Source organism: Callithrix jacchus, chromosome 4 (genome assembly GCF_049354715.1).
Source record: "Callithrix jacchus isolate 240 chromosome 4, calJac240_pri, whole genome shotgun sequence".
In the NCBI taxonomy this organism is placed as follows: Eukaryota; Metazoa; Chordata; class Mammalia; order Primates; family Cebidae; genus Callithrix; species Callithrix jacchus.
The window spans coordinates 17,760,191-17,785,606 of record NC_133505.1 but is presented as its reverse complement, the minus strand read 5'-3'; the positions used below and the strand labels follow the sequence as shown (position 1 = coordinate 17,785,606).

General features: G+C 41.6%; 1 protein-coding gene across 24 annotated transcripts in view; it reads left to right on the top strand.

Moving 5' to 3' along the window:
- The window catches only part of PHACTR1 (phosphatase and actin regulator 1), a 586,860-nt gene that overhangs the window by 225,063 nt on the left and 336,381 nt on the right, over positions 1-25,416 (top strand). For 3 of the 24 annotated variants that reach the window (XM_078368336.1, XM_035294903.3, XM_078368334.1), the window contains exon 1: positions 22,207-22,379. The exons of 15 other annotated variants lie outside the window; for them this stretch is intronic. Coding sequence is in view for 3 of the 9 variants with exons in the window: in XM_035294905.3 (XP_035150796.1) it covers positions 22,546-22,585 (40 nt within the window). In the remaining 6 variants the exon portion in view is untranslated. Of the gene's footprint in view, positions 1-22,206; positions 22,873-25,416 lie in introns of those variants that run through there. 6 more of the 24 variants (XM_035294905.3, XM_035294901.3, XM_078368332.1 and 3 more) reach the window with 3 other exon arrangements.

Genomic DNA, 25,416 nt, shown 5'->3' with positions numbered 1-25,416 from the left:
TGATCCACCTGCCTTGGCCTCCCAAAGTGCTGGGATTACAGGCATGAGCCACTGCATCCAGCCTACACAGATGTTATGACAAAGAAGTTCAGACAAAGAAAAGAGCATCTCAGACAATGACATACTAGGCTATTTATGGTATGCCTGTGTGTGTGTGTGTGTGTGTGTGTGTGTGTGTGTGTGTGTGTGTGTAAAAATATATGTTTTGGGGTTTCGGGATAGGTGTGGTAGGGAAGCTATAACCTGGAGGAAGGGATTCTTTCCTGAGGCTGAAGAAGAACCTAGGGCCCTTTCTTTCTTATTTTATTTCCATCTAACCACATGTTTTTTCAAAGACCCAAGGACTACCTTGGTTCTGCATTTGGGCCTGCACTCATGGTAGCTGTGAGCCTGGGCGCACTGCATGCATAGGCTCCTGAAAAATCTGTTTGTCCTGTGCATTGAACCAGAAGGTCATCTCATGGCTGGGAGGTATGTTTTCTCATATTTTCTGAAACCTGATGTTCTCACAACCTACCAACACTCCCTGTTCTCCGAGAGCCTTTGATCAAGGCCACTGCCTAATGATTTCAGCTGAGTGTCTTAAAAAAAAAAAAAAATAGATAATCTTGTTGCCCTCTAAATGATATATACATATTTGCAACAAACAATGAGTGTTGATATAGCACCCAAGCAAACAAAATCCATCCAAATCCCTCATGTTACTTTAGGATTTTAGGAAGCATCTCATTTTTCACTTCAAAGTAGTCTAAAAGAATTTTCCACAGCTAGGCTTTTTTATTCAGAATCAAACATGGATGTGGAGCTATGCTAGCCGCCTATCCACTTGTATCTATACCAGTACAATAATAATTATAATGTTAATTGATTAATCTAGCCTAAGGCACTGAAGTGTCTGCACACAAAATCAGAATGTAATTGCAACAATAAAGAGATCAAATGAGATAATTAAAACATAAAAGATGACAAATGCTAACTGGGGAAGTCTTTTGTATGCACGGAAACATCACTTATTTATATGGCATTGTTTCCAGATTGCTAAGGAGAAGGATCAAGGTAGAATAATTTAAGTGATCTGTTTACATCCGGAGGGTGTTACACTCACATGAGGATAGATTGCAATGTAATTTTAGGTCTAAGCACATGTTCCATAGCCTATTGTTTTGATGCATCAATGCCTAACGCAACAAACCTGAAGAAACAGCATCTATAGGAAATGGGGCAGCAGGCGGATGAGGCAGGTGACTGGAAGCAAGTCAAGAATTAGCTGCTTTCAGACTTAGGCATGTAATTTGCTTTCACAAAATTAAAAAGAAAGAAACAGACAGCTGTGGTAAGTCTTGAGTAACCCAAAGAACAAATTGGCTGATGTTTCAAGGCCCACTGAAGGCCTGGAATGACTTTTTGCCCTGGACTTAACTTCCTTTCAGTCTTTTTTCTTACTGACTTTTTTTTTTAAAAGGGTCTGAGGATGAGTCACATCAGAGCCATAATGTTTCCAGGTTTCCAAAACTCAAGATTTCTGTTCTTTCTTTATCGTTAAGGAATGGTCTCCAGCCCTAATCTTATTTTTTCAAATATCTTATTTAACCTATGCAGTCTCTTACTCCCAGAGAGCCAGGAATAAAATGAGATTAGGACTTCACTGATCTAACCGATTTCAGGCTTTTTTTTCCTGCCCAGCTTCCTCTCTGTGTGAGGCTAGCTGCATGGAATGCTAGGGGCACATAAACCTGTGCACACCGTCAGCAATGGCACCACACAAAGACAATAATAAAAATGGCCATCACCACACTGCCACCATCTCAAAGGAAGGCCCTTGACGATCATGTAGCCATTCCTTTATTCAACACTCAACACATACTAATCGAGTGAATTTTATATTTCAGTGAACCAAACGAAGTCCCTAGCCTCAGAGAGCTTATGTTCCGGTGGAGGGATACAGAGAGTAAACAAATGAACAAGCAAATATATAGTATGTCAGGTGGTCATAAGTGTTCTAAAGAAAGATAAAACAGGAGGAAGCTCTAAAGAATGACTGGGAAAGGGAACAGGAACAAAAGCTCCCAGGCAGGGTGCTAAGTAGCAATCTGGAAACCTGTATGAATTGCCTCACTTTAATATTCTTTCAATAGACTGATGAACTTAAATTTTATGAAAACAAAATGCAATGCAAAAGATAAAACAGAATCCTGGCTGGGCGCAATGGCTCACACCTGTAATCCCAGCACTTTGGGAGGCCAAGGAGTGCGGTCAGGAGTTCAAGACCAGCCTGGCCAACATGGTGAAACCCCATCTCTACCAAAAGTACAAAAAGTGGTCTGGCATGGTAGCACACACCTGTAATCCCAGCTACTCTGGAAGCTGAGTCATGAGAATTGCTTGAACCCAGGAGGTAGAGGTTGCAGTGAGCAGAAGTCACGCCACTGCACTGCAGCCTGGGCAACAGAGTGAAACTCAGTCTACAAAAAGAAAAAAACCAGAATCCTTTCTCAGTGTTCCAGGAAAATAATCATAAAAGTTAATTTTTATTAAGTACTTAACAAACATTAACTTATTTCATCCTCAAGGCAACTTTCATGAGGTAGGAATTATTATTTCCCACCCCCCTCTTTTTTAGATGATGTTTATAACTCACCAAAGGTTACACAGATAGTGAGTAGTGAAACCCACAAAGCCAGGAATCAAATGAGATTAGGACTTCACCGATCTAACTGATTCCAGGTCTTCTTTCTGCCTAGCCACCTCTCTGTGTTAGGCTGGCTCCACAGAATCATAGGGGAGCATAAACGCATGCACACCATCAGCAACAGCACCACACGGTGACAGTAATAATGATGACAATAACACTGCATGGCCCCATCTGGTTTTTCTGTTTTTTATTTTTTGGAACAGCTAAAATAAGGTATAATTGGTATACAGTAAACTTCACATATTTCAGATATACAATTTGAAAACTTTTGGCATGCAGATACACCATTGAAACCATCACCACAATCAAGACAACAAACATATCCCTCACTCCCAAAAGCTTCCTCCTGCTTCTTTTTCATCACTCCCATCCACCCCTCCTCCGACTCCCATCTCCAAGCAACAAGGATCTGCATTCTGTTCCTATAGATTAGCCTACATTTTCTACAATTTTATGTAAATGGAACACTACAGGATGAACTCTTCTTTTGTTGTTTGGCTTCTGTCACTTGGAGTAATTACTTTCTGATTTATTCATGCTGTCACAGATCTCAACAGTTCATGCGTTTGCTTTTTTTTCTGAGACGAAGTTTCGTTCTTGTTACCCAGGCTGGAGTGCAATGGCGCGATCTTGGCTCACCGCAACCTCCACCTCCTGGGTTCAGGCAATTCTCCTCCCTCAGCCTCCTGAGTAGCTGGGATTACAGGCACGTGCCACCATGCCCAGCTAATTTTTTGTATTTTTAGTAGAGACGGGGTTTCACCATGTTGACCAGGATGGTCTTGATCTCTTGACCTCGTGATTCACCCACCTCAGCCTCCCAAAGTGCTGGGATTACAGGCATGAGCCACTGTGCCCGGCCAGTTCATGCGTTTTTAACCACTGAGTAGTGTTTCATTGTATGGATATACCACAATTTGTCCATCTACCTGTTAATGAACAGTGGGATAATTTCCAGTTTTTGAATGTTACAAATTAAGCTGCTATGAACAGTCATATACAAATCTTGGTATCAAGCCCATACTCCTAATTATTGTATAATAATTAGGATTTTCTGAACAAAGATAAATCTAGGACATGTGGATGCTACATTGTGAGGCAAAATCATGCTGAAGCAGAACGAAGACTATTGGATTCCAGATGCTGTTCCCTAGTCTGAGGATAATGAGTAGCCATTGTAAAATACAGCGGTAAAGCCTTTAATTCAGCTGTCACTTAGTCTCTTTGTAATCTAAGGAGAGATCACCTCAGGTAACCTAGCATCAATTCATTCAGTACATTTGCTTGATCTAAAACTTGAACAATCAACAAGAAGCAGTTTGGGCATAGGAGGAAAAGTTCTGGACTGGATGTCAGAAAACCTGGATTTGAACCCACCTAGTATAGAAATCCCTGGTTTGCACTCTCTCTCCCACATTTACCAACAGTGTGACTGACTGACTGGTGTTAACCAGTCACTTGTCCTCTCTAGAACTCCGTCCTCATCAGTCAAAATCCCAGCCAACTCTAAGGCTGACTCATGTCTCGTGCTAATTGGAGAAAAGCGGTAGATTATACAAGTGGCTGTATATCCATGATAGTCACACCATTCCAGTCTTCTTAATTGCCGTGGAATTCTCTACATCTCAGAGCTGCAAGCAACCTCAGAGACTAAAAAAGAACTGGAGATCGAGGGAGCTAGGGGGCGCCAGAGGTACCCCACTAGTCACTGGCAGAGGCGGGCTCAAATCCAGTTTTCCAACAGCCAGTCCAGAACGTTCCCTCCAGTGCCAAACTGTTTTTTGTTAATTGTTCAAGTTTTCTATCCAGCAAATATACTGAATTAATTGAGTGCATTTTTCCACTTTATAATGAATTTGGGTGGCAGTCTTCTGTCTCAGAATGTTTACTATACAATTTGTGATCAAATCCCAGATGCTTCAGTCCTCAGGACCCAGAGTAATACCTCGCTGGCTAGGTAAATGCAGCAAGAAAGGAAACACTTTTGGGGAGAGAAGCTGTAATAAGAGAGACAAATAAATGATTCATTTCCCCCCTGCTGTTAGTTTAAGTTATAATTACCCAAACTTTAAAAATAAAACCTGAACAGCATCACAGTCTCTGCCACACAATGGCAAAAGCATACCCCCTTGCATCAGCACCAATCACACATTTAACAACTGCTGTTTTAGGTTTAAGCTAATTAAGGAATGATTTTTGGTACACGTATTCTATCGCAATTGAATAACTCAAGGTGTGGGATGGCATTGTGAAGGCTTCTTAAAACTGTTTTTCCACTTTTGGTGTTAAAAGATTTTATATATCATGCGGTTGTAAGGGGTTTGTGTTTTAACTCATGAGAGCCTGCACATGTTGGTTTAGAGTTACTTTTCTTTAGGGCATCTTCAGTAATAGGGTAACAGGCTGGAAGGATTTCTATTTAGAATGGTGAAATATTCAGTGGAGATAAAATTGCTTCATTATGTTTGCCCAGAAGTCAGTTGAAAATTCATAATAGATGAAAAGCCTTAAATATATGGAGGTGGAAGTCCTCATGGAGCTTTTGCTAGGACGTTGCTAAGAAGTGATGGAAATGTACATTCTTCCCTCCATGTGTCATATCCTGCATACATTTTTTCCTGGCTTTGACATGGCTTTCCTGGCTCCAACCTGTAAAGCAAGCAGGTTGGAGATTTTGATGTTGACCTTCATGATTAATGACTCTCTGAGTGCTGTGCTGCTCATCTGTGCCATCTAAGTTTCTCAGCCTCCCATTAATGGGACTATTCTAATGTTTGAACATACTTGTCCCTTAACATGTATCATTTGGACAGAGACACTCACTATCTGCTCATGACAGATGCTAAGACAGAAAAATTGGAACAGACAGAAATGATTCTTACTACCATCACCCCAAGTAGCAATGGCTTCAAAATGTCTGTATAGATTGTCCTTAGTAATTATTAGAAGGGGAGCCTGGGGGCTTGGCCTTAAAGAGGTGCTTGTATAGTAAGCTTATGATTTTCACTTAGATATTATGTTTACTGGGCTCTTTATGGCACCAATTTCATATAAGCAGTCATTTTCTACCTACCAGTGAGGTTCAGGGTCAAGGCCACTCACTCTTGCAGTTCATCTACAGAAACCCTTGGGTCCCAATACATTCGGGTAAACTTGCTTTGGTTGGTGAAAGGCTAAACCAGACCAGCAGTAAAGTCCTCTTTAAGAAGCATCCTCAGAGGAGCAGCAAATTATTGACAGGTACTTGATATTTACCCTACATCACATATTCTGTGTCACATCTGGTGCGTGGCCCACTGCAGTTATGGCACTCTTTACGGCCATTTGTAATGGCACAAATCACCTCTGTAAAATGATGAAGGGTCTTTCTTGCAAGTCACAACTGTGAAGAGAAGCAAGCAGAAAACCTTGGTAGTGCCAGGTGGACTGCAAGGAAAGAAGAGGTACCGGGGTCTCATCACTCAGCACTTTGCTCAGCAGGGAGAGTTCATGACCGGATGTCACTACCTCTCACTCGCCACTTCCTGCCCCTCCCCTTGAATCTGCTCCTCCCTTCAGTGAGTAGGAGCCAAACGTCCTTGAAATGCAGCATTGGGATTCTGGGAAGCTGCAGAGTCGTGAATTATGGGCGTACAACAGGACAGGCGAGCCTCGAAGCAGCATGAGTCAGGGATATAGCATAGTCAGAGCCCAGGGCAGATTCTCAGCCAGAAGCAATCATACCAGCAAAAGTATATGCAACCTGATGTTTGGAACACTGAAAAATAGAAAAATATGTAAAGTGGCATAGAAAAATATATAAAGTGAACTCAAAGGTCAGTATGTGGGGCTTGCAATCAAGACATCATGAATGGATCTGAATTAACTAAAAATCATTTTCAAATATAGACAGAGAGTTCTTTGATATTTCCTTTTAGAGAAGCTCTTCCCCAAGGTGTGGAAAACTTTGAGCAGGAAACAAATGGCTCATCAGTTTCCCCATCCTACGAGCAACTGACCTCATCCAGAGAGGGAGTAAAGGAAAGGTACCCATAAGAAAATCTCTGCCTACATTCACTGACATTGACTTTACAATGCCACATCCCATCTCTTGCTCACCCTTCAGGAAACAGAATATTCCAACAAACATGCAACAACAAAGAAGAAAAGAGAAAAAACTGATAATCCTCAAAATGACCTAAGTCATTTCCCATTAAACATGTCCTTATTTCTATATGATTAAGTGCCTTTTAGTGTGCCAAACACTGTGCTACTTAAACACCACAGGGGTATCAAGTAGTAGAAACACAATCCAAGCAAATACTTTTGGAGTATTTATTGCCAAGTGGTATACTACACTTTCAAAATACCCTGCCATGTTTAAAGTAACCACAACTGGCTGGGCGCGGTGGCTCAAGCCTGTAATCCCAGCACTTTGGGAGGCCAAGGTGGGTGGATCACAAGGTCAAGAGAGCGAGACCATCTTGGTCAACATGGTGATACCCCGTCTCTACTAAAAATACAAAAAATAAGCTGGGCATGGTGGCGCGTGCCTGTAATCCCAGCTACTCAGGAGGCTGAGGCAGGAGAATTGCCTGAACCCAGGAGGTGGAGGTTGCAGTGAGCCGAGATCATGCCATTGCAGTCCAGCCTGGGTAACAAGCGTGAAACTCCGTCTCAAAATAAAATAAAGTAACCACAACTTCGTGTTGTAGTTAGAGCTAGTTTTTTCATTTACAAGTGATGAGACTAAGTCTTAGAGGTCAAACAACTAGTTTAAGGTCACACAGTGGCCAGGCGCGGTGGCTCACACCTGCAATCCCAGCACTTGGGAGGCCGAGGTGGGTAGATCACTTGAGGTCAGGAGTTCGAGACCAGCCTGGACAACATGATGAAACCCCATCCCTACTAAAAATACAAAAAAATTAGTCGAGTGTGGTGGCGCACACCTGTAATCCCAGTCACTAGGGAGGCTGAGGCAGGAGAATCGCTTGAACCCAGGAGGCGGAGGATGCAGTGAGCTGAGATTATACCACTGCACTCCAGCCTGGGTGACACACTGATACATGGCAGCCTGGGATTGGAATTCATGCAGTCCAACTCCAGTGCCTGAGTGTTTGGCAACAGAGCTTGACTGAAGAAAGTAGCTTATGAGCTAGTAGATAAATGAATCATCCAAATCAGTCTTCCTGACTCGTGCTGATACAAGCACGTGTAACCCAATGCTCCATAGCTCTTTAATCCAGGCATTTGAGCAGGTGTAGATCTGCCCTACCAACTACATTCAATCTTTGCAGAATCATGGTAATATCCAATAAAAAGGTAATATTTATTCCTCAATAAGTTAAACATAGAATTACCATATGACCCAGCAATTTAATTCCTAGACAGATATCCAAAAGAATTAGAAACAGTTGTTCAAACAAAAACTTGTACCAGAATGTTTATAACAACGTTACAATAGCCAAAAGGTAGAAACACCACACGTTCATCAACAAACAAGGTGTGAACAAACAGTATGTGGCATATCCAAACTGGTTGAAATATTATCCAACCATAGAAAGAAATAAAGTATTGATACGTGTACTTGATGGATGAACCTTGAAAATACTGTGCTAAGAGAAAGAAGCCACATCTGTCTGATTCTATTTACATGAAATGTCCAGGATAGGCAAATTCACAGAGACAGAAGGCAGGTTGGCTTTACCAGGAGCTAAGGAAAATGGGCGAATGAGGTATGATTGTTTCTTGGCTACAGGGTTTCCTTTTGGGTTGATGAAAATATATTACAGCACTACATAGTGGTGATGGCTGCATGACACTGTGAATGTACTAAATGGCACTGAATTATACACCTTAAAATGGTTACAATGGCAAATTTTACATATGCGTATTTTGCTACAATGAAAAGAAAAGGCTCTTATGGACCTGGAATAGTATGTTCCACGTGACATTTTTAGGGGTTCATAGATGTGTAAGACACATTCTCTATCCTCAAATAATTTAGAAATACACCGATGATGAAATTAAAATGCAAATGTCCTTCTTGCTTTTATATGAATGGGAAGGTGTCATTGCTTTGGTGACAAATGGTATATCCAAGTAAATAATTGCTTCACTGTGGTTGAATTGATGCCTGTCAACATGTAATGTTATAGAAAGGTTGTAAAACATTTAGAAGTTCGTAAGATCTGATTGGCACAGGTAAATTTATTTTATATTTGAGATAATACTTAAGAATTTATGATACTGCAAATCTGTAGGCCTTGTATTTAGTCTTGGAATTTTCTTGCTTTTGCTGGAACAATGCAAAAATGACTGATAAAAGATGACTGTTCTGCATATTTAGGTCTCAGTTCATTTTATGGATTATTACCTTTGCCAAGCTGCGTGTGGGATTAATTGGAAACAATTGCAATGTTCTCACTACAGTGCACCACTTCCTTTTGTTAATGAAGAGACATAACCCTCTGTTCTACTGATAACAAAAGGGACAACTCTTTTATTACCAGACAGCAGCCACGGAAGGAAAGGCAAGAGGCACAGTGTGTCTGCGAATTAAGGCAATGATTGAGGGCGTGTATCTCAGTATGGTGGCTACTGAGAGAGACGCTGAGTCCAACTCCTGGGCTAAGTATGCTTAATTCTAAGCTTCTAGTTCAATCTGCCCAATTACAGTTTGCTTGTCTGTTTGCTTGTTGACACAAGCAAGCTTTGCCTAAAAATGCAAAACATGCTAAGGAGGATAAAATAATGGAGTTGATTAAGAAAATCCCTCACCATCCACAGTGACATACCTATGTTAGTCCTTTCTTTTAAAAAATACATTAGAAATAAAATTAATACAACATCTGTAAGTGCCCCTTAACAATATACCTTTTAAACAATAAACTTCCTCATTCTGACTTTATTGAAACTGTTGGGAAGCGGGTATGTGTGTAGCTCTGCACAAAAGGTCATATCTGTCCCCCTAAAATAATCGTTTGATCAGATCACCGTAGTGTCCAGGCATGTTCTGAACATCCACTTAGCAAGTCGGATAAGGTAGAGGAGACAGAGGAAGTTCCCACAAATGGGGATGAAAGGAACGGTGAAGACATCATCACCTTTGGGCTAAGATTTCTTTTAGTCCCTCAGACATGCTGTGCTCTCGTTTCAGCAGTTTCATACAAGCAGTTGCCCCTGACTACACTCTTTCCCTTTTGCCCCTCTTATTTCCATCTGACCAATTCCTACTTCTCTTTTATGTCCCTATGTAAAAACCACTTCCTCCAGGAAGCCCTCCCTAACCACTCCCCCATATTCATTGTCCTTCTGCTATGCACTGCCACAACTGTCTCTGATTCCCCTATGATAGCTCTTACCACATTTTGTGATATTGCATGTTTACTTATTCACTGTTCAGTCAAAAAAGTAAGTTTCATGAAGAGAATATTTTCTCAGTCCATTCTCCAGTGCCTGGCATGGTGCTAAATAAATACATTCCAAGTCAATGAATAAGGACAGATGAAATGATATATGAATGAATGTAGAAGATTTGAATAGATCAGTATTTCACAAAGTATGATGATTAAATGCTAGTTCTTAAGGGTTTCCAGAAAAAGAAGAATCTGGTGTTCGGGAAACACTGGGTAACAAAGCTAAGCTGATTTATTGGCTACAGGACTTCTCAGAGCATATTAAATGCTAAAGTTCAGCCAGTTTCAGTAACTCGTGCCTGTAATCCCAGCACTTTGAGAGGCTGAGGCAAGCAGATCACCTGACGTCAGGAGTTCAAGACCAACCAGGCCAACATGACAAAACCCTGACTCTACTAAAAATACGAAACTTAACTGGCATGGTGGTACACACCTGTAATCCCAGCCACTCGGGAGGCTGAGGCAGGAGAATTGCTTGAACTCAGGAAGTGGAGGTTGCAGTGACCCAAGATCTTATCACTGCACTCCAGCCTGGGTGACAGAGCAAGACTCTCATAAATAAATGCTAAAGTTCATAAAATCTCCAAGGTGGGGGTGGAAGTGGATCTAGTAAACAGTATTACACCAGATTACCAGGTTCCTTTTCTTCAGTAGAACATCTCAAAAGACCCGTACTGAGAACCATATATTGAGAAATGCCCCAAATGATTAAGAATGAAGAAATGATTCATCCAATGAAAAAGTAGGTAGGGAAAGATGAAACTTGTGTAGAATACTAAGTAGACTGTGATAGCAGAAAATGTGGTATCAGGGAGGGATGGAATGAAAAATGAACAGGAATATAGTGAAGGATCTTGGATGCCATGCTAAACAACTTGAACATTATGCAGTAAGGGAGTGATAGTAACCCTTGAGAAAGGATATCATGTACTAGCCTGGTTTTAGGAAGCCAATTCTGGTGGCAGTGTGGAAAACAAAGCTCAGAGACATGAGCAATTTGCAAATGGGAAACCAGTTCCATTACTGCAGTAGACCTAGTTAAGAGAGAGTAAGTATGTGAATTAGGAAAATTTCAGGTAGTGTAGACGAGAAGGCTCTAGAAAAATAGATTAAGAGATCAGACGTGAGATCATCTAGGGAGGAGTAAGACCAAAATAATGGCTTGAGAGAAAACTCAACATTTAAGAAGTAGATAAATGGAGAAAAGACAAAGAAATAAGAAGTACAGTTTAAGTAAACAAACAAAAAAGTAGCTTAGAGTCAGTGGTATTGCAGAAAGCAAGAAAAGAATTGCAGCGTGGTATCCAATATGGTGGAGGGCTCAGAGTCTCAAAAAGCATTACACATGCAATGCAGTGATGGTGCTGGACTTTTAGTGGAGGTCCCCTAGATCACTAATATAATTTAGTAACATTTCAAATTCTAGATTAAAAAAAGGAATACCCGTAAGATTACCACGTGGCAAGCTAAGCTCCTTCTGCTGGATGCTGACTACACCTGTTTCTACTGCACTGTTGAGATAGGATGGTCTGCATAACCCAGCACTTTATCTGGCTTTCCCAAGTATAACCTGAAGAAACCTAACTGTTCTGCTGTTGTTTTTTCCATAATGACAGCAGTTGCCTCATGATTTTCATATTGGTTGATGTAGAGGGGAGTGGCTTACTGCAGAGGGTTCAATGCGAAATAAAGAAGACATGGGAAAAATATATGACAAAACAAAGTTCTTATTTTTGAGTGGATGATGAACGATGAATTAATGGCTTGGGAAGAAAAACTAAATCAAAAGTAGTGAGACTTAAAATAAATCGTTAGAAAATTTCTTTGAAAGTATTAATGTGGGAGCCAGATGCTCCTGGGTTTGTGTCCTAACTCTAGTGGCTATAAAATCTATGACCTTTGGGGAAAGAAGTGGTAGACATTGCCAGGGGCTGTGGTGAGCAGTAGACTTCTGTGAATTCATTTAATCCTCACAATCACCCTAAGGAAAAATGAGGCTCAGAAAGGTCTAAGCAACTTAAATACGAAGTAAGTGACAGAGTCCATTCAAACCCAGGGTCATTTGATGACAAAGCAGTTATTTTCCACCAATCTGAAAGCTTTATGAGGCAGAAGTCACTTCCGTTTTCTTCATGTTTGTACATTCTACAAATCCATAGCAGGATTTGTTTAATAACTATTTGCTGAGTGGGTGAGTTAATATATAAATGAATAAGTGAATGAACAACTAGTCTATAATGTTATTTCCAGTAGATTTTATCTTTTTCAACCCTAATGTTCTCCTCTGTTGGCTCATTGTAGGTGCGTCATGAACCTTTCCACATCCCTAAAGTAAAGGCTGAGCTGACGGGCACCAGACTTAGGAGCTAGGTGGTTCAGCATCATTAGTCAGAACAGACTTCCTGCTCTAGGGTGATCTGGGCAGTAGGTGATGATGACCAAGACACTTGAGAACACCTTGTGTCAAGTCATGGCTGGGTGTTGGTAAGCTGTACAAAGCAGCTGAGATTATTTGGATTGTTTGAAACAATCATGATTGCAACATGAACACAGAAGCTGAGAAACAGAGTGATGTTGAAGGGAAAATGTCTCAGTGGAAGGAAAGGTGATTAACTAAAGAAAGGGGTATATCCCACCCAGCTCTGAGGCCTTAAGAGCAAAACCCATCATGGTGACTAAGGGTTGGTGGTGGCGGACATGGTGGTGATGGTGATGATGATAGTAAACTCTCCAAGATGTATGCCTTCTCTGTGCCAGAGATAAGGCTAAGAACTTAACACAAACCACCACATTTATCTTGACAATAATCCTATGATCTAAGCTTTATTTTTATCCCCCTTCAAGACTTGTGGACTTGTCAAAGGTCGCACAGTTTAAGTAATAATGGTCAAGATTTAAACCCTGACCCTGCCTGATTCCAGTGCCAAAGCTTTGAACCCCATGTTATTTTCCTCTAGGAAGAGGTCATTGAGGCCATATTTATCTTTCAATTAGGTTTTATTATGTGTTCATTATCTACATTTCATTCACATGCCCTTACTCAAAGTTGCTCTCACATTCTGAAATATTTAAATATTTGGCAATTTAGTAATATATTAAATTTTACTTCCAAGCAATTTAGAGCTGTTTTTCCTTGTTTGTGTGGAGAGTCTTAAAAGCATTTCAAAATAAATTTATTATAACAGACCTCCCTGAAGGTCAGGTACAAGGAAAGTCTGTGATAATGGGGTACAAAGAAATAGAAAAATGGTCCACATTTTCCCGGAACTTTTACCACAGTAGACATACAACCTATATCACTGAAACCCCTAGGAGAGCCCAGCCAACAGTAACCCAAAGGCAACATCTTCCGGCAGACACCACTCTCTAAGCATAAGTGTTCACTGGGAAGGAAGACCAAGTAAATGGCCCACATCCACTGTGGTTGTCTGGGGAGCTTCCTGGAGGAGGTAAGCCACCGGAGGCAAATATGGTATAGACATACATTGGCCAAAAAGGCATGGGAGTTTGAGAGGATATTCCAGCCAGGAAGGGGTTCTGAATATACTGCTATGGTGGTTTTATTTAAAATAAATTTAAAGAATATCTAAACCCTGATGTAAAACACTTTGAAAACTGTTTAGTTTTAACGTCCTTTAAAAATGGTTTGGTAACTTTAAGATTTAGTATAAAATAAACAGCTTCTGTGGTATGGAAAAATAATTGTGAATCAATCTGGATCGATGGTGGGATTTTCTCATACCACGACATGCACGCGAATACACAGTGCTCTGAGGAAGAGAAGGATTAGATTGCTGCTTGAAAATGGAGTTGCCCATCCCCACGGCTGATAGAAGGACTAAGAGGCCGAGTCTATATATACTCCTGCTGTCTCACACCGAATGCTCCAATCTTGAGCTGCTTAGGATTTTTATTAAATATCTCCTGGAGTGTCCCAAGTATCTTTCGCTGCATAACAAATCACCCCAACACCTAGCTGTTTAAAACAGTAATCATTTTGATAATTTCTCATGTTTCTGTGAACCAGGATTCAGGAGGACTCAGCTGAGTGGTTCTGGTTTCAGTCTCTCATAGGTTGCAGTTCAGGCAGCAACTGTTGAGGGTTGGGGCTGGAGCATCTGGGAACTCTCTGGTCTCTCCATGCAGGCTAAGTTGGGCTTCCTCACAGCATGGTGGCCTCAAAGCAGTTAACTGGTTACTTATCATCTGAAGGCTTCAAAAGCAAGATCCCAACTAATTTGAGGGAAGTTACACTGCCTTTTATGATGGCACCTCTGCAGTCCCACATAATTACTTCTACCATACGGTGTGTAAGCAAGTTCCAAGTCTACTCAGATTCAGAGAGAGAGAGAGAGGAATTAGATTCCACCACTTGATGGGGAAGTGGTAGGATTCTAGAAGAGCATGTGGGATGGGAGATGTGGTTGTGTTCATCTTTGGAAAATACAATCTGCAACTTGGAGGTTTTCCAGGAGAAGGAAGGAGGAGAGGCATGTGGTACTCACCATTTGCTGGGAGGATTATTTAATTTTCACCAAAGAACTCTACAAAAAGGGCATTGTAGTCTCTCTCCATTTTATACATGAAAAAAGGAGGCTAAGAAACCAACCTGGCTAGGATCATTCGGCACCTGCTCTGCCCTAGGCCCCTGACAGGTTCTTTACAACATCACCTTCCCCTCAGTTTACAAAAAGAGACAAACTCACCTTCCCCCAGTGACCAAGTGACAGAGCTAGAATTCATCCCAGGCCTGTTCCTACTGCAGTTGCTACCTTGTAACACCTCATTCATTTGTGCCATTACATGGGCCACTGAGTTCTTGTATCTTCTCTGGGTCTTGGTCCTATTTGGTCACAAGTCATGACAAAAATTCCACATGGTACTTTGGAGAGAATTAGAGGGACCAACAAAAGTACCTGATCCTGCGGGAAACTGCCTTTTTCTGTTGCTCTCCTAAAGCAAAGCTGTCATACAGATTTTGTGCTGAGCTGGCCAAAAAGCAATTTGAAAAATGACTTCTGAGATTGGCAGTGGCATTGACTTGGCAGGGAGGAAGGTAATAACTGCTCTGTTATAGATTATGCCGGAGGCCTCCCATCTCGTTCCTGTCAGGCCCTGCCTTCGTTCTGGGAAGCTCTGTGTGAAACCATCCCCTTTGCTCAGAACAAGAATCCTTTGACCTCATATCTTTCTTGTTTATGGTATCGCAGAGTTTCCAAGGGAGAGCAGAAACAGGCTAGTCTAAGTTTAGCAACCTGCTGAGCTTAATATGGCCTTGGCAAGAAGATCTCCATACAAAGAGCCTTAGTTAGTTGGCCAAGAATCGTAAAGGAACAAAATAAACTCATTTTTAAGATAATAAAAGAAAAGGGGGAGTTAAAGAAAAAGAGAGAGAGGACAAGGAACATGAAGAGGGGAGAAAGAGGTAGAAGGAAGAAAGAGGGAAAGAAGAAAGACAGATTGTGAAGTCAATAAATTCACCATCTTAATATGTGCCAACAGCAATTGGGATAGAGAGAAGGTGGGGTGAGATAGGAAGAGTGCACACCCTAATTCCATCTCCAACACTTGATTATGATCATGAAATATCTCCTAATATTTAACATTGACACTAAGCAATTTCCATTCATTGACACATTAGCCACTCACTCTGCCAAGCACTTTATAGACATGATCTCATGCAATATCCTCATCCCCTTTTTACAGATGAGGAAACTGAGGCTCTCAGAGTTTAAAATACTTCACCCAGCAGAGACAGCTCTGCTCTGTGCAATGTGCTGTAAAGCCAGGCAGTGATGGCCGAGGGCTGACCCCTGGAGCACACAGAGCACAAAACCTCTTCATGGATTATGTCCCTAAGGCAGTTAGGCTTTTCCAGAACTCAGCTTCTCCTCTAGCACCCAGTCATGCCTCCTAGCACCATGTCCTGTCCAAGTCTGAGGCTATCCCAGGCTCCAGAGCCTCCAGAAACCCCATTGGTAATAGTTTTCTGTTGACATCAAGGCTATGATACTGTTTAAGTAGGTGAAAATATGTATTTCTTATGTGAAACATCAAGTGTATTTTCTCTTTATTTCATTTTAACAGGAGTTTGTTAAACCTTTAGTACATGCACTGCCATTTATATGGAGGCATTGTGGGAACAAAGTGCAGAAAGCAATGAATACTCTTCAGCAGCTGACAACTTAGTGAACAATTAGTGCCTTGTAATTGAGCCAGTGAGCACAACCCTGGGCACCCGTGAGCAAGACGTTCTCTGGTCCCTTCATGTTTTAAAAAACAAATGCTTTAGAGCAGTTTTAAGTTCACAGCAAAGTTGAGAGGAAGAAACAGAGATTTCTCATATACCTCCTACCCTGCAAGTGCACTGCCTCTCTATCAATACCCCCTGTGGAGTGGTCCCTTTCTTACAATCGATAAATCTATATCATCATCACCCAGCGTCTATAGCCTGCATCAGGGTTCGCTCTTGGTGCTGTACATTCTGTGGGTTCGTATAAATGTTTAATGACGTGTTGCCACCACTATAGTATCATGTGAGCCGAATAGTTTCACTGCCCTAAAAATCCTCTGTGCTCCCCCCGTTCATCCCTCCCTCCCCTGTTTACTCCTCCCTCCCTCCCCTCATTCATCCTTCCCTACCCCGATTTATCCCTCCCTCCCCCCCAACCCCAATCTTTTCATTGTCTCCGTAGTGTTTACCTTTTCCAGAATGTAATGTAGTCAAGCTCAAACAGTGTGTAGCCTTTCCAGACTGGCTTCTTTCCATGGAGGCATTTAGATTTCCTCCATGTCTTTCCATGGCTTGAGAGCTCGTTTGCTTTTAATGCTAAGTAATGCTCTATTGTCCAGATGTACCACAGTTTATTTATCCATACACCTCCTGAAGGACATCTTGATTGCTTCCAACTTTTGGCAATTATGCATAAAGCTGCTATCTGTATGCAGATTTTTCTGTGGATATGAAGTTTTCAGTCCTTTGTTTAGATACTAAAGAACAGGATGTCCAGGTCATATGGTAAGAATGTTTAGTTTTATGAGAAATTTCCAAATTGTCTTCCAAAGTATCTGTGCCGTTTTGAGTTCCCACCAGCAATGACTAAGAGTTCCTTCCTATCCTTGCCAGCATTGGATGTTTGCTCTGTCCATTTTTTAAAGCACCAATAAACTGAATTATGGTAGAAACTACTAGAGAGCCAGAAATAGTGCCAAAAGTGACTCTGAGAAAAAAGCTGAATGACACGTCCTGAGACATCCACAGGGCAGTGCCCTTTGGGCCCTTACTCAAAACTACAATATACATGCAGTGGCTCATGCCTGTAATCCTAGCACTTTGGGAGGCTGAGGCAGGTGGATCACCTGAGGTCAGGAGTTCGAGACTAGCCTGGCCAACATGGTGAAATCCTGTCTCTACTAAAAACATAAAAATTAGCCAGACATGGTGGTGGGCACCTGTAATTCCAGCTACTTGGGAGGCTGAGGCAGGAGAATCTCGAACCCAGGAAGTGAAGGTTGCAGTGAGCCAAGATTGTGCCACTGCACTCCAGCCTGGGCAACAGAGCAAGACTCCATCATTCATAAATAAATAAATGAATATAAAATAAAAATAAAAACAAAGCTACAATATTCTCATTCTATGCAAAATGCTAGTATGCTAGTTTTCTATTTTCTCAGCCCATTAAAATTCAGAAGCTTTAAAGAGTCAGAGACACTAAAAATATAAAACAAAAACACATGCCTTGTTTACAAATAAGTTAACAAATATGTAACCCTGTGCACTTTGGAGGTATAACTACACTTCCACTTGTCTAAACTGGTGTTTATAAGAATGACCTAAAGACACTTGCTGAAAGAATGAAAATGTATTCAAGATGTCACAGCTATTAAAAATTGGGGATATTCCCCGTCTCTACTAAAAATACAAAACATTAGCTGGGCATCGTGGCGCGTGCCTGTAATCCCAGCTACTCGGGAGGCTGAGGCAGGAGAATTGCCTGAACCCAAGAGGTGGAGGTTGCGGTGAGCCGAGATCACACCATTGCACTCCAGCCTGGGTAACAAGAGCGAAACTCCGTCTCAAAAAAAAAAAAAAATTGGGGATATTTTAAGTCTCTGCCTTATAGATTTGTTGTTAGAACTAAATGAAATCTGTGTCAAATGCTTAGCACAGTGTTTAATATCTAGTAACTGCTGATAAATATTGGCTGCTGTGTAATGATGAGAATGATGATGGTGGTAACAATGATACAACAAGGGGTTAGGGAATCAGAAGGAGGAGCAGAAAGGAAGAGTATTGGAATTCCTCAGACATTTATTGACATACTCTTATGTCCCAAGGTGAATTCTTATGTCCCAGGTAAATGACACATGATTCCTATTTTTGGACAGGTTGAATAGCGTATTATATGATTATAGTTCACTGTGATCAATGTTATAATACATTGACTTATAAAAGTGGGTGACGACATAGGTGAGAAGGCTGTTAATTTTGACCACAAGATTAGGAAAAACTACAGGAAATAGTTGATCTAGTCTTGAAAGATGTTGCTATTTGGTAAGGGGTAGGGATTTCAAGGAATCACATTCCATGCAGACAAAACAGACTTTAAACAAAGGCAGGGAGACAGAGAAATCATGCCACTGTCAAGCATTTAGACTAGGGTAAATTCAAAGAATGTATAGCGAACAGATGAGCTGGGAATGCTCTCAGAGCCAGTTTATGATTGCCTGGCATCTCACTGCAAGGACGTGGATTTCATTTGAAAGGTGGTAGCTTGCTATTGAAAGCTTTAAGCTGAGAAGCCAGATGATTCAATGTCTGCTTTGACACATGCTCACACTGAAGGCAGGGTAGAAAACGAACTCAAGTGGGCAGAAAGTGGAGTCAGGAAGACCAGGCAGGGGTTCTTGTGATGAGTTGGGGTACCTGGTGAGAAAAGCTGACAGGTGGACTTGATAAGATTGAGGGGTCTATCAGAAGGCATAGGGGAAACAGGCAGAGAGAGGATTGTAGAAGGTAGAGTCAAGGCAACACAAGGAAGGAACTTTTTACAAACCCGAGATTTATGTTTTAATCTTCATGATCCTCTAGTGGCAAGAAAGAAGTTGGATCTTTAATACTATTTCAATTCCAGGCTTATTTGATGTTTTCTTGTTCCACCCAAGAGATTACCACTTGAATTATGCCACAGGGCTAGAACCAAATTAATACCATTTATTTTTCTAAGATTTTCAAGTAGGGATAGACAAATGTGTTCCCCCAAAATAAATTCTAACCTCAAAATGGTCATATATAATTCAGGGCTTGGCCATGTAATGTGATAACCACTAACCAACGTGGCTTCTGGGCACTCGAAATGTGGCTAATCTTATTAGAGACATGATGAGGGTATAAAACACTTACCAATATTCAGATATTCAGTATGGAAAGAATACATAATATTTCATTAATTTTTATATCGATTACATGTTAAAATAATATTTTGGCTATATAAGTAAGATTAAATAAACTATATTACAAAAAATTTCCCTTAAAAAGTTTTAATGTGACTACTAGAAAATTTAAAATTACATCCATGGCTCACATTACATATATATATATATATATATATATATATATTTTTTTTTTTTTTTTTTTTGAGAGAGAGCTAAGGTCTCACTCTTGCTCAGGCTGGAGTGCAGTGGTACAGTCATGGCTCACTGTAGCTTTGACTTCCTGGGCTCAAGCAATCCTTGCACCTCAACCTCCCCAGTAGCTGGAAATACAGGTGCACACAACCAGCTAATTTTTTAATTAAAAAAATTTTTTTGTACCACTGTGGTCTTGCTACATTGCCCAGACTGCTTTCAAACTCCTGTTCTCGCCTGGCCTCCCAAAGCGCTGGGATTACAGAATAGAGCCGCTGTGCCCAGCCCCATATTATATTTCCATTGAACAGTGCTTGTCTAAGAAATTTGAGTTTTGCAGTGCCAGTATTTAATGACTATGTACAGACCAAGGGTTTATTTTTTATTGCTGCCTCCTCTTCCCATTACTGAGGAATGTCTCACCTCCTGATGTTTTCTGACACCTTCCTATGTGTCTTTATTCTTATTAAGAAAGTAGTTACCATAGTAACTGCCACAATACCTGTATTTACTACACCTGGAGGGAGAGACATAAACAGACATCAATCTGTCATTCAGGTTTTCAGGTTTACTCATTTATATTTTTCTCATGTCTATCTGGGTTTTCCTTTGCAACCAAGAGTAGGAGACCTGTCCTCTTTTTTTTTTTCTTTTTTCTCTTTTTTTTGAGACAGAGTTTTGCTCTTGTCTCCCAGGCTAGAGTGCAATGGCATGATCTTAGCTCACTGCAACCTCCGCCTTCCAGATTCAAGCAATTCTCCAGCCTCAGCCTCTTGAGTAGCTGGGATTACCTGCACCTGCCACCACACCTGGCTAATTTTTGTATTTTTTAGTAGAGACAGGGTTTTGCTACATTGGCCAGGCTGGTCTTGAACTCCTGACCTCAGATGATCCACCTGCCTCAGCCTCCCAAAGTGATGGGATTACAGGCGTAAGCCACAGTGCTGGGCCAAGACCTGTCTTCTGACTCCCATCTATGTAGCTGGCTTCTCTGGGTCTGCATAAGAACAGTCATTAACCATGCTGACCTAAGGGTGGATCTGTGGATACATAGTTACAAAGTATTTTGAAAGCGATTCTTAGGATATAGTGTCTGTCTAATGTCACATATTTTAACATGAAAATAGTATCTAACATTGCGTACAATGGAGGAAAGCAGAAGAGAGAAAGTAGTTTCCTCTGGTGATTATGGGTTGGGAAGATGTAGGAGAGAGAAAAGGAGTGAGACTAGAAAAACCCATGGAAGGCTGACCAACATTAGCATTTGTTCTCATCAGCATAAATAGTTCTTTTCCCCCCGTATTCAGCAACAAGGCTCCACTGGCTGGGAGAAGTTTGGGAGCCCAAGCTATGCAAATAGTTCATCTTGGCTTTGATGTGGAAAAAGCAAACAGGTTGGAGTGTTTTTTTTTTAACTTGATCACCATTGTGTGATGCTTTAGGTGTTACGCTCATTTATTGCCATCTAAGTTCCCTTCATGAGTGGATTCTGTTTGAACTTGCTTGCTCTTTAGTGGGTCTCATCTGGACAGAGACAACAGAAGCTAAGACAGGGACTGTGGGACAGAGAGGAATTATTAGTATTACCTTCACCTAGGACAGGTGTGGCTTCAAAATGTCTACATAGAGTGGCCTTAGGGGTTACACTATGGTCGAAAGTGGAGGCTGGGTGCTTGCCCTTTCAGAGGTGTTTGCCTAGCAAAGCAAGCTGTTGTCACTTGGGCCTTGTGCTTATTTGAGGTGGCTGGGAGAGGGTTTATGAGAATCAAGGTCAGGGCAGGGGTTTTGGCTCAAGATCCCTCAACCCAAGCTACCCCTTCAGCATTTCACAGAAATGTGGCAAAAATAATAAAAGATTCTTGGTTTTAGGTTTTATTTGCACATGCTTTATAAATCTACCTGAAGCTTTCCAACTGATGATGTACTTGACCATTTGAAAATCCATTCAGTGACTTATCCCACGTACAGAGAACCGTCCTAAAAGAAAATTGAGAAAGCTGCTCCCATCCCATCTTGAGTCATTTCCACTCACTCTTCACTGGTATTTGGGAGGTCCTCTACTCAAGAATTGAACTGAAGAGAAATATGAGTGCATGGCAGAAATACAGTCCTGCTAGGGAAGGTTCAAGGAAAGTTAATTGTCATTGTTTTATCTTTTGAGGTCTCCCTCCCTCTTCCCTTCCTAGGGGGCAGGGCAAGGTGGGTGATGCTGGGGGTGGGGGGTGGGGGAAAGGGGACACAAATGTGGTTTTCCCATCAGAGCTCAAATAGCAGTTCAAATTATATAATGGAGCTGCCCTGAGTCAGGTGACGGGATCACTGAGTAATTCCCTGCAGAAGGAGACAAACTGCATGTTAAAAAGCTCAACAAACACTCTTTAAAAAAAAAAAAAGAAAAGAAAAAGCCCAGGCTGTGAGTTCCAGACTTTCAGGCTGCAGTTTCCTCTGAATCCTCTCCAGGGTGAAACAGCTGTACGGGCTTGCTGAGTCAGAAGACTTCCAGAGGCTGGGGATGGCGGAGGCAGGTCGGGGGTCTGGTTTGGATCTCCGGGTTACTTTCTGTTTCATTTTGAAATGTTCCCTGTTTCTGAAACCGGTTGCCTCCGATGTGAAGTAAAACACAGGATGACAGCTGGGCTTTTAAGGACTGGGGCTCTGTGAAGGTAAGAGGCAGTCTGTGCCCTACCAGCAGAAGTCTGCCACTTTAGAGAGGTCTGAGTACTCGCAGGTCACACCCAGGAAGGGTTGGTGTCCCTGCCAACTGTTCTGGGCTCTGAATGAGGTGGAGAGACCATCGTGGAGGCGGTTTATGGTTAGAAAAGGGATAAAATGGACCCTCCCTGCCAGATGGGTGGCCACCTAGTCCACGGTGAGTTGAATTCATCTCCCGACTTTGGTTGACACCCTCCCCTTCTCCATTCCATCCCACGTGGGAGCTGGTCAGCGGCCAGGGAATTGGCACGGCTGGGAAGGAAGGCGAAGGGGCTGCCTGGCACCGAGAGGGCTGCATGGGCGTGTGTAGCATGTGTATTTTCAGAGCCTGACACTTGAGGAGACTGTTGCTCAGTTTAAGAAAGCACAGCTATTGGAAAGCCGGGAAACAGACCCAGAGAGGCGGATGCATGTGGGAGCAAAGAGCTTTGGGCCGTCTTTAAGGTAGGCATTGGCATCGGAAGTCATGTTACTGCCGTTTGTTTATTTGTTAGGTGGATTTTGTATTGGTTTGATGCTTTGTTCAGTTTAGAGAATTCTCCTTTGATAGAGCTGCCAATATGAATAGATTTGGTTTTGAAACCTTCAGACCGGGCTCTTAGGATGTCCTGGAGCCCACGGTGTTAGTGTGGATGCCTCAAAGTCAGAGTGGATACAAAACGGGTGATGATTTTCAAAGGAGATTCACTTGCAAATCTCACTGCAATGGAGACTTGCAGGGAGTCGTGGTGCCTGCTGAGGCAGGCAGCTCTTAGGAACCTCAGGAAGTTTCTGACTTAAAGGGACAGGAAAGAAAAAATCAAATCCGCAGCTGTTATTTTGGGGAAAGTGGATTCAGGGAGAATTTGTGGATGAAGAAAAAGGAAAGAGGACTTGGAAAAAAAATGGATAAGTAAGGAATAGGCTTGGTGGGATCTCAGCTTGGGGCCGTGGCATTTTGAGGTTTGCTGCATGGAGATAAAAATCAATATGGGAATGATAACAGCTCACTCAGCATGAACAAGAGATGCTACATGGATTCTTTTAACTCTGACTGCTAAAGAGCCTAAGAAATAGGCAAGGTGTTAGTTTGGAAGAGTTTATTTCTAAGTGTTATTTATTTTTTATGTTTCAGTCCCATGAGCTGCTCTGAACAAAATACAGTGATGTTAGAACTGAAAGGAAAGTATCCTTAGAATGATATCTGTAAGGAGGTATTCAAGGTTTCACTGCCTTTCATCCTTTTTCTGCCTTGCTCTCAGTTTTGGGCAAATTATATGACTTGAATGTATCTGATAGAAACAACTCTTTAAAAAGGGGCCAGGCGCCCTCACGCCTGTAATCCCAGCACTGTGGGAGGCAGAGGCAGGTGAATCACTTGAGGTCAGGAGTTCAAGACCAGCCTGGCCAATATGGCAAAACCCTGTCTCTGTTAAAAATACAACAATTAACCGGGCGTGTTGGTGCACGCCTGTAGTCCCAGTTACTGGGGAGGCTGTGGTGCGAGAATTGCTTGAATCCAGGAGGTGGTTGCAGTGAGCCCAGATCTCACCACTGCACTCTAGCCTGGGTGACAAAGTGAGACTCTGCCTCAAAAAGTTAAAGAAAATAAACAACTCTTTAAAGTGGTACAGTTATCCTTTAAGAGGATATTTGAATATCAGAATTGAAAAATGATCTTAATCTGAGGTTCTTAAATCTTCAAAACCATGGATCACATTTGGGAAGCGAAAAGACTGTGGATCATGAATTTCCAGTCTTTACTATGACCCTGTTACCCCCATCTCTTCTGATGCCCAACAAACAAACCTGAACAGCAAAGCTAAAAAGCATAACGAGGTTTTTCACTAAAGCCCATACTTGAAATGTAGATACTATAATATTATAAATATTCATAATATAAAAGAACAGCGCATAGAGCCCCTTTTTAAGGCCATGGAAGTCCTCCAAGAAAGCACTGCTTAAATAATTAATATCAGCAGAGTGAGTTCTTTTATCTGGATTTCCATCTGTTGAAACTTGCTAGAAACCTACCTTTCTGGACTTCAATAATATCATGAAGACTGAGATTCATAAGGATGACCTCCAGATACTACAAGGCTCATTCACTGGTGACTCCCAAATCACAGAAGATAACATGATGCTCAAAATGGTTTTGGTTTTGAGTGCATTGCCTTGCACCCTAATTCTCTAAAATTTGCTCATCCTCATAGATCATGGTGCCCACATTTTCCATACCAAGGACCAGGACTTGTGATCTTAAGAGGACTTGTATGTTGCTTTCAGCACAAGAGACAGTCTGAGAAATACAGCTTGGATGCCATGTGTTATTCATTTCTAGGATAGTCCAATAGTTTATGGGACAACTGGTAAAAGAGGACAGATTTTGAAATTTCAGTCCTTCTGGAAATCAAAGTGCTTTGATTAAAAGCATAGGTTTTTGAGTCAGGTTGACTGGGGTTTCCCTTCCGATTCTGCTGCCTTTTCAGTGAGTGTCACCAAGCAAGTTTATTGACCTGTCTAAGGCTCGGTTTTCTTATCTGTAAAATTGGAGAGTAATAGCACTTTACCTCACTGGCTGTATGGGAAGTAAATTATATAGGACATCCCATGGCACTGTGCCTGGCACACTTTATTCCCTTAAAAAGTACCTGCTATTATTGCTGTTATCATTTATGGTATCTAGTGACCATGAAGTACTTGAAAAACGAAGTCACTTTTTCCCTTGAATGTGCCAGTGAATAAAGAGTATATGTGACACTCTAGCTCATATTTGTGATCCTGAAAATATTTTGGAATTAATTCAATAACACTTGTATTCCACTATATGAGAAGGCGTGTTTGTCCCTGTGTTTTGGACAGAAGGGTAAATTGAACTGGTTTAAGCCAGAGAGGGCATCAGCAGCAGCACCAGATAAGCAACATTTGTCCGCAGACTCCCTGCACTCTGCTACTGGGTCACAGCGACCCCACACCTGGGAGGGTCCAATAAGGACAAAGTAGCCCTTA